Raw genomic sequence first — 10,631 nt, 5'->3', positions numbered from 1 at the left:
CACATAGTTATCAGGACATCCTCAGATTTTCCCACAGTCCACTTTTGGCAGCAAGCCGCATCACCAGGACGTCCACATTGAAATAGGCCATTTAGGCCCTATTTGAAGCGTAACAAACACCCCTTAATAGGGTGGGTTAATTGGCTGACTAGCCTGGTTAGGTTATTCGTGTTGCGAAAAGAGTCTGGGAGTGCAAGTGCCATCAGGCAAGGAAGCAAGCCCGGAAGCATGTTCTACAGTGCAATCATATCCGAAACTATAGCCTTCGGAAACGATTTTTCCCTCAACCTTCATCCCCAAATCCGCCGGATTGCGGATAGGAGCCATACTCACACTCCTCCCAATCATCTCCAATTCGATGAGGGCATTCTTCGTCGGTCCCCAGCAGTCTGAAGACCCTGCTTTCATGGATGTTTCCCTAGTCCCATTTCCGTCATAGGTTGTCAAGTCTCGCTGCATGAAATGGATCTACCTCCAATCAGGATGTGTATTGTGCAGACCCAGGCGAAAATCGGGTTGTGTAATGTGCTGATATATTAGACATCCTCTCAGCTTGCCGTCGATTCTCCCTAGCCCCCTGTTCTTCACCACCCATCCAGTAGCTACAGCAATGAAGTTCTCAACCGTGACTATTCTCGTCGTTATATTCGCATCCACTACAGCAACGGCCCTCGCTGCCTCTGTTCGTATCAGGATGCCAAAGGGTCCAGTAAAGCCTGACTCGTACATCGTGTATGTCCCATACACAAGCATAGCATGATACTGGCGGACTCATTCATTACTTAGCGTGCTGAAATCCGGTACAAATATGGAAGACCATATTGAAGGTATTACTCAGATCTCAACCCGGAGCCCTGGGTCAGAATTTTTACTCACTCACCGGTATGAAAGTAAGTTGATATTAGAGGATTTCCCCCCAAAGATATAATAACTTTCCTAGTCCCGAATGGCTACTCCGCACACTCGACTGGAGCATCCCTTGCTCACATTCTTAGTTGCCCTGAAGTTGACTATGTCATAGCTGATGGCATAACTTTCATTGGCCATGGCCTCCGCAAAGTGAATGAGAGGGACGTGACAGAGCGCAATGATGTTGCGGCTAAAATAGGGGATAACCCGGTCAAAAGATGTGATGGAAGTGGAGTGGATATTTATATCCTAGGTGCTGGTGTTGACCGTCGGCACAGCTGCTTTGGTATAAATCAGGTCATTCCCGGTAAGGTGCGTATCTCTTTACACACTCTGTGTCATATATGTTCACTCATACCTATTTGTGTATGCAGATTTTTGGTCCATATAAGGACGGTTATAACGGTCACGACACATATGTTGCCGCACTGGCAGCGGGGCTAGGGTATGGCCCAGCGACTGGTGCCAAGGTTATTTCGGTCAAGACTTGTGACGATGGTGGTGTGGGATATGTATCCAACCTGCTCGGAGGCCTCAGCTGGGCTTTTCAACAATCCGACTTTCGTAAACGCCCTTCCGTCGTTGTACTATCCGCCGGCTTAGTTGGGGACAATTACTTGGACCAAGTCATCCAGTCTCTCATGAACCATGGGTTGCACATTGTAATAGGTGCAGGGGATCAAAGCATGAATGCAGGAGATTTCAGTCCTCAACGTCTTGCTGGAGTTAACACCATTGGTGCTATTGACAATGATGGCAATTTCGCGACCTTCTCCAACTGGGGACCTGCCATCACTGCTTCCTACCTGGGTGTCCAGGTTGAAAGTGCCTGGCCCGATAGCGAGACCGATTCAATAGTGCTGAGCGGTACTGACATGTCAGCTGCAGGGGTTGTGGGGGTGATAGCCGTCGCTTTAGGTCAGCATGCTCAAAGTCCTGACGCCCTAACCAAGAACATGGAGCGACATGCCATTGCATGAGTTCGGAATCCACCTAAGGACACCACAAACTTGGAGGTAGTCGGTTGGTGACTTCATCCCATCGAAATTGAAGTAGACATACATTCTGCCGGACCTGCCTTTTCAAACTTTCCCCTTTTCCTACCCACTTCTTGTACTCAGTTGTTTATGTGTTTGTAATTCATTTTGTTGTGGGAGAAACTAGCGATGTAGTTAAGCACTGTAGGAATGCAAAAATTACAACACTAAAACAACCAGAAATCATCTCGGAAAATTAGATAAAAATCATACAACCTCACGGACCGGAAATAAAAACAGTAATAAAATCATAACTCAGCAAAATGAATTAAAATAAGATATCGAACAGAGTCAATGAGCTGAACATCCACAGGAGCTTTCAAGTCTAGAGATTAAAAGATGGTCCAGAAAATGAAGAAAAACAGCAAATAAAACCACATAAAAACAAAAACAAGGTATCAAATAAAATCTGAGAAATTTGCAATAATGTGGAAAAATAGTTTTATGAACCAGCCTAGTCAGCCATCTAATGGGGGTATTTACTAGTGGATGTCCTGGGATGATTCTATAATTCAATCAAATGCTTATCAAATTTGTCTTATTCAGGGTAGACATTCAAAACATAATGCCACAATTGAATCTGATTTCCCATGACAATCCTCAGGCTGCTCAACTGTCTGTGCACAATGCTGGCCACTGTCTGAAGGGGTGTCAGCACTGTTTCCCACAGTCTCAATGCACTTTATGCAGATGGATAGCCCCTTTGAATAGCTTCCAGAATATATATTTTGAGATTGAATTGACCAATAAATCATTGAGGAACAAAATACTTTTTTGGATGTGAGTCTTTGGGTTAGTGTGGCTGTCCTCCTCATGTCTGTGCACAGTGCTGGCCACTGTCTGGAGGGTTTCCCACAGTGTTGTCAGGGCACACACCCTGACTAGCCGGACCCGGATGTGTGCTTCCACCCCACATGCTCTGTGGGAAAGTGAGAAGTTAACTTTCTTCTCACTTTCTTACCCACAGTAGAGTTGTGCCCTGGACAGGGCTGTTCGCGGGTTAGGCTGTGGGCCGTGGAGAGGGGTCATGGGGACCCAGGGTCCATCCCCTGACAACCCGCTGTGGTTGATGCTCAGTCAACATGGTCATGGGAGACTCCATTCCTATAACATCACCCCCAGTCTCTACTGACCGTGTCGGGACAGATGAGAGGCATGCCATCGACGATCATCTTGATGTGGGGAACTGTCAGGGATGCATCCAGGGTAGAGGGGGCCTGGATGTAGTGCTGTAAGGCCGGTTGGGGTGCCGGCCTTGGTGACTCCTCAATCCTCAGGCTGTTGATAACGTAGACTGTATGGAGCTAGTATTTGACAGGGGGGGAGGAGAAGAGCAAAGCTCCTTTCCCAACCCCGGATGCTATATATGTACATACAGGTGTTTTACATTGGTTAGTTCGAAGTTTATTATAGAATAATGAATAGAGGAAATGCGTGCAAAGTGCGCATCATCCATTCCTTACAGTGGGCCATCAGATCCAGTAGTTTTTGTTTGAACCCTACTTTCCTAGGTGACAATTTATGCTGCACCCCATGCCTTGCACTCTGCCTTCGATTATTGGATGCCTTGTTAAAGCCCCAGGGATTTTGTCATGGCTGTGCATTCCAGCCCGTTCCCGGCCCATCCTGATACCACCTGAGCCTGTCCCGCTGCGCGAGCATGAGTGCGAGCCCCAACCCTCATCCCTATTCTCCTCGAGGACCCCCTGCTCACCCCCCCACTTGCCCCTAGGCTTCCCTGCACCTGGCCGACTCCCCCACAGCCACACCAACCTCCCTGCCCTGAGTCCACCTCCAGCACCATGCCCAGCGTGACTCCTCTACCCCACCCACTTGGCCCCTACAGGGCCACTATCATTCCCGCACCTGACTCCAGCCCAACTCCGAGTCTGGCACCGCTACAATACCATTGCTGCTATCATGGCCCTACGCTCCTTCCTTTATTTATCTGTTATTGTTTGTTTTGACCCTCGGTCATTGCCAGCCGCTATGCGGCCAACCCCACTCCTTATTCATGTTTGCTTCCGGACCCTTTGGCCTTCAGCCCGGGTCCGCTTCCATTCATTCTTTCTCCCTATATATGTATATCCTGTATGATACTTTATTGTACCTTAGCTCTAATATCGATTTGACCACGACCTCCTAAGTCCTGACCCCAGCAAGGCAACCCCAGTAAGTCTGAAATGAGGGCCAAGAGACAGCTAGGGGGCACAGTGCTCCTTTAGAGTCGCTGAGGGCAAATGCCCTACCCTCGGGCCTTGTTTGCGGCATCATGGCCATCATGGCCTATAGCGGCCTGCAATGGCGACCCTCAGTGCCGACCCCAGACCAGTGTCTAACAGATTTGGCATTTTTTTGCAGCATAAACCAATAGGGGGATTCATGAAGGCACATCTGGAGCAAAACTAAGGCACAACTTGAATGCAACTCCATCATGTGTGGGTGCAGTTATGCCTCAATAGTTTTTGAAGTTTAGGATCAGTTTGGAACTAGTTACAGGGGTTCACAAAGATCCATATCTTAGGCTCAACTAATATTTCTTTAACACCGTCTACCCTTGACTTATGTAAGAACTACACAGTTGATGTCGACTCTCAAGCCCCCACAAACTGAAGCATGCTCACAGTATCCAAAATTCCTACTATCAGCACCACCATCGCTTAATCCTGTCCCAAACCTATCCTGCCATGATATGATGAAGGGATAATCAAAACTGTACAGTCCTCACCTGACTTTCTGTCACTGGGCAGCGGAGTTAAGAAATTTCTAAAGGCCGAGTTGGGAATGAGTTTTGATCCAGTTGGGCCGTGTGAGTCTCAACTTGCAACTCGACACAACTGGCTGTTTTGTTGTAGTTTTGTTCAGTTGCGTTTGAGTTGAGGAACTCAAGTTAAGTCTGAGTTGTGCATAGTTGTGTCTTTGTGAACCCCCTAATATTAAGTGATGCCCCAGGGCCCTGTCCAAGCCAAATTACCGTTGTACTGTCAACTGTGGTGTCATATCCATGCATACCCGACCCCGACCCGACTTCCGGACCTCCACCCTCTTCACCTCCAGAGTCATACCCTACCGCTGCCCGTTCCGATACTCACCTTCGGTCCTGGCAACACACCTCCTTCTACCCCCCACGCCACCTCTACTCCTCCTTCCCTCTCCTCCCCTATCTCCGTCCGCTCCGATACTCACCTCGGACCGAACACCGCCCCTCTCGCCACCCTCCTACCACTACTCCTCCTCCTCCTACTCCGCTCAACACCGCCACCCTTCCGTCACCCCCCTACGCTTTCCCCATCCACTCCGATACTCACCTTCGGACCAGACAACTCTCCTTTCCGCCACTCCTTCCCTCTTACCTTTCTCCTCTCTCCTCCCTCTGGTACTCTTCTGCCGACCTCCCGCCAAGTTACGACCTTCCACCGCTGTCCCATACTTTGTACTCGGGCACTGCTCGTACCTTTGCTCTGAGCCTCCATCACAGTCCCTACCTCGGACTTTGACTCCACCTCGGTCTTAGTCCATTGCATTGGTGACCTCATACTATGTAAACACCATTGCCAATATCCCTCAGACTTTCAACCCCGCCTCCATAAGCTCCGTAAGCTCCGCAACCTCCGAGCTTCACGGATCGCCTTTGGCACTTTTGCCACTTGTAATGTATCTCTCGCGTTTTCCCCTCATCCCTATTTGGACTACTGCTTCTTCCCATTCTAGCCAGTTAGTCATCATCCCCACTTCTCCTCATCCTCCTGCCCCTCTGGGCCTCGCCCTCCCTACCTCCTTTCGGACATATCACAGGTCCTGCCTTATGACCTTCAGTACCGCTCCGCTTCTTCTGCCCTTTGTTCCCATTTGGACGTCTTCATTCCGATTCGGTTCCCCTTTGTTCCCTTGTGCTTTTGCCCCCTCCATTATATATATCGGCGCTTGTACATACTCGTTTTGGCTCAGTCTGAAATCGACCTGAAATGCCCCCTAGAGACTTCCTGCTCGCCTACTGTGAAATTAAGGACCAAATGGACAAACAGCAATGGCACAGCGCTCCACTTGCGTTGCTGAGGCCAAGGTCCCTCCATGCTAAGTCTCCAATTCCACTCCGGAGTCGTCTGAATCTGCAACACATCTCTAACAGTTACAGTGTAGGAGAAATAACGGTCACACTATGAAAACCCATTATGGAAATATGCCAGATAAATCACAAAACCTCATACGACAAGTAGATATGAGAAAATAGAAGGACCTGAATTTTAATGAATTTTTACGAATTTTTACGAATTATTATGACTATACACAATAAATCGAAAGAAAGAAAATTAGCAAAAATATTTCAAGCTTAGCATCAACGAGACGGAATTTTCGGGGGAATATATAGCAAATATTAAACACAGAATTAGGACAATCGACCAAGATTTGACTATAAAAACAATCAGAGAACCTCCACCGAAGCTACTTTCCCACGTCCGCACACGTAGCCAAGGATGGAAGTACCACGGAACAAGGATTCCTCAGGAACTAATGCAAAATTCAAAGTCGTGTCTTTAATAGGAAATGTAGATGTCCCCCAAACGGACCCAATGAAAGTAATTACAGGGGAAATCACCCATAAACGACGGAGATATGACTAAAACTCCTGCAAAACGAGGACAACGTCTAAAAGGCAAGCGCGAAGATTAACCATTAACGACCGAGACAAGCTTGATAGCCCATTAGAAAGGAAGGGATCTAATCTTGATCCTCCCAAATTTTCATAAAAAAAGGATCATGCATTAATGAGATATCCAATAACGGGAATAGCAACATCAAAAGTCTGAGCTCAGGGAAACGATGATGGTTGCATAGAATCCATAATTAAAACATACAACGAAATTTACACGGGAATTATAAAAAATGGGGAACTATAATTATGCAAATTTTCAGCCCAAACGGTCCAGTCGTTGTGAAGTTATACCCATGACGGGAATATAGAAATCCACATCATGTGTAATGACACGTGAGGGTGGCGATGCGCAGGGAACAGGCCGTCGGAACCGAGATCCGCACTTCGGCAGATTGCAAAGACCAATTTCCGTCCAAATAAGGAAGAGCCTGGTCAAAACAAAGCACAGAAAGTGCAAAACAACCTTAGATCATGAGGGAAAAATCTGAAATAAATCACAGAAGCCCATATGAAAGAAATAAACACCCACGCATATCATAAATCCTGAACAATTAAATGGAAATGGTGCCTGCATACGAACGACTATGGGAACGATGCACGTGATTACTGAATGTGCGCACAAACTTTTTCTAACTCAACGAATACCAGGAAATAGGACACAACCTTAGTACCATTGGAAAGGTGGGAATAAATGAAAATTTATGATACCAAGAACGTGAGAAAACATTCAGAAATGAATGAGATACAAGGACATGAAGTTAGAAACCTGAAAACGCGTGGGAAGACAGCTTCAAGAGGTCCAGAGTCCTAAATAAAATACATAAAAATATGATATCTTCAAGGACGACCTACTATAACAACGAACAATACATATGGAGGATTAGGATGTGATAATACAAAGGGGAATCAGGGAATATGAACGAAATTCACGAAAACCACTAAACTATGACAGACCATGGTGGGAATTTTAGGGAACGATATTCTAATGAAGTGGAGAGCTATAACACATTCGTTTGAGTAATTCTTGACTACTAGCAACTTTTTCTTTCAGTTTTAAACCTGAATAATTCACTCATTTACCATTTCAGTCTCATTTTAACTAAATATCGCTAAATAAAAATGGAATAAATCAGCTGAAGGTCTCAGCACAGCCGTACGCATAGTAATGCGAAGTTTGAATTCAGAATGATCGAGTCATAGCAAATTTAATGGTATATATAGGGAATTTGAAATAGGTAACTGTGACAAATGCAGCGCAGCCAAGTTCTAATTAACCATTAAAATAGCTTAGGCAAGGGAGGACAATAAGGATTCTAGGCGCAGTCTGACCGCAGTAGAACCGCAGTTCAGTGCAGCAAAAGCGCAGTAGAACTATAGCGTGAAAATTTTATTTTTTATTCAGTTTGAGAAAAATACACTGTAAATAAATCCTGTAAATAGAAGGTAGAGCGTGAAAAAGGAAGGCGACCCAAGGAGTATAAAAGGGAGACCCTTTCTGCAACTCTTTGCCCCCCTTAGAGAAGTAAGAAAATAGAGTATTATTTTTTCTCAAGCATTTCTGGTTGTCACTCCAGTGCGAAAAAGTGATATACAGTTAAGATTGCCACTGTAGTAAAAGGCAGCAATTAAGGAGAGAAATATTAAGTAAATATTTCAACAGGAGAGCTGGTTAACACTCCAGATTTCAAAGTGTAAACACAAAACAGTTATCTTGCTACTGTTAAAACAAGCAATAACCAACCACAACATTGTTAAACTAGCAAGTGTGAGACGACACCTAAGTACAATAAACTCAACACCATAACACAACTCAATAAAACCAAGGGGAACCACTAAGAATCCGGATAAAACACAGGCAAAGACCCCTGGACCTCGACGGGGCAACCTTCACTAAGCCCAAATACACCGTCAGGTCCCCATCCGGAAGGGGCTAGGAGTTGGGTGTGCCAGATGGGAAACTGCACAGTTCCCGAGTACCTGGGTAATCCTGCAAGGATTAGGCTGGCGGTGCCACGAAGTATACTACAGAAATACCTCTCGTCCCAAACAAAACCATACCCGCGGTAGAACGCCTCAACGGTGTGTCTCCCCGCAACCTCCTACTAATTAAGCCACATACATAAAAACTTACAGTGGTTCCCCCAGGCCGCAAATATGCAAAACAACCGTAGTAACCTTAGTGACCCCTATCGCTCACCATCACCCTTAAGCTCCAATGGAGGAGACGAGACAATGATTGAGGGCTGGGCCGGAGTGCACCAACACAGTACCCCCATTACCACTGACAAGGACCCGCCCACACTCACGCCCCCTCACACACTACTCCCATCCATTACCTCCATCCTCGAAGCAGCCAAACGCCACAGATCCCCGGACTTGGCCAACATCCAAGGCCCTGACCTTGCACCCCCCCCCCCAGAGAGTGAAGGAAACATGAACAACCCTCCTAACCACACTGTGCCGAATCTCCTGACTTCAGCGAGTTCCCCTCCAACTCCCCCACACAATACCCGCCCCCCAGCCATAGCTGACGCACCTGACCCCGTAACCACAGCAGCCCAGCACCCACATGACGGCAATGAAACCTTCAACTACATCGACCTTGTAGGTGAACTAGCCAACTTCCGCGCCCACGGAGCGCAGCCAGCAAGAGTCCTTGCAAACATCAGCGAAGATCGCCTCGAACAATGGAGGGCCATCCCAAGAACTGCTCTAGCATACCCACTCGACGCTAAACACAGCCCCGAGGGTGACAAAAAATTCAGAAACAACTTGGCTACTTTCCTCAAAAGGGCCTTCCCCCAATCAGGCCCGAACATAACAGTCCGCCCCCCAATCGCCCAATCCAAAGACATAACAGGAACCCCCTGGGGCTTCCTCATCGAGGGCCTCCACCCATCACATATCAACACTCTTATCGCGGGCCACTTATGGATGAGTCGCGCAATCTGCTTCATAGCTATCGACTTTGCCAACTACAGGCCCACCAGCTATGTTGTCTCCTTGTGTGGCCTCGGAGCTAATCTAAACGAAACTGGAGATGTCGAAAACACGATCACCCAGAAGATCCTTAACCAAGGATCTACGTTCAGATCCTTCCTGGAAAGGGCACACTTACACATTGATGACATAAACCACATAGCAACCAGTTGCACTGTCATACCCCGCGGTTATGCTGCATCCAACCATGGGAACCGGCTCAACCAGTCCGGATGCGGGAACCCAACCTCCGACTCCAACGTAACAATGTGGGAAGTCCACCTCCCCTCCCCATTCTTTGAAGTCCTGGACCCCACCCCCGGGGACATGAACACTAGCTTCGACCAGTGGGTCCAACTATTCAGAGAAACCTCATTTGCCACTCCAACGAGTAACAACGGGTCAGCTAGTGGCTCCCATATATACTGCCACACATGCAAAGGATTGGATCACACCTTCGCAGTATGCCCGATCCATGAGCACCATATATGGCGTGAACTCAACCCAAGCACCACTAGTCCGGCATCAAACCCTGATAACCCACCCCACTCCCACCCGGCAAGACGCGGCCGCGGTAGGTACCAAGGACACAACCGGGGATGCAGAAGACACCATGCCTAACGGCCGGCTTAGATGGAAACCAGTAACCCCAATCCCGTCTAACCCCATATAAAAATATTCCGCACAATATACTCAACACATGAATGAAACTAACCAAAAATAACCTGAGATGAAGCAAAATAAAAATAAAATAAAATTAAAACAACAAAACAGCGTCAAACAAGAGCGCCCAAATCTACTGGACCGCAAGGTGACAGGAAAGCGCACTTGCCCACACCTCCTCTGCTCCTCCCAATGGCCGGCAACCAGGAAGGAGCTTACAAACAAAAGCCAGCAAAAAAGCGAACTTAAACAGCAAACATTGGACCCCCAATCAGGTCCCAGCACGAACTCAACCGGTAAATGGCCTCCTCCCTCTGCCCCTGGAGGACCACCGGCTTTCACCATTTTCCGAACGTCCAAGGATAGAGGCAGAGGATCTGAAAATGGCC

At 47.3% G+C, this 10,631-nt stretch overlaps 1 protein-coding gene across 1 annotated transcript; it reads left to right on the top strand.

Moving 5' to 3' along the window:
• Nucleotides 1–610: 610 nt before the first annotated feature.
• Nucleotides 611–1,889, top strand: EI90DRAFT_3114677 (peptidase S8/S53 domain-containing protein; the record flags this gene model as incomplete). The annotated part of the gene is made up of 4 exons (XM_039062695.1): nt 611–732; nt 787–890; nt 941–1,221; nt 1,284–1,889. The coding sequence occupies 4 exons, from the start codon at nt 611–613 to the stop codon at nt 1,887–1,889; spliced, it is 1,113 nt and encodes a 370-aa protein (XP_038923908.1).
• Nucleotides 1,890–10,631: the final 8,742 nt, after the last annotated feature.

The sequence above is a fragment of the Cantharellus anzutake genome (assembly GCF_015039405.1).
Source record: "Cantharellus anzutake strain C23 chromosome Unknown EI90scaffold_1, whole genome shotgun sequence".
Classification (NCBI taxonomy): domain Eukaryota; kingdom Fungi; phylum Basidiomycota; class Agaricomycetes; order Cantharellales; family Hydnaceae; genus Cantharellus; species Cantharellus anzutake.
The sequence above is the reverse complement of the archived record's forward strand: the minus strand, read 5'-3'. Positions and strand labels throughout refer to the sequence as shown.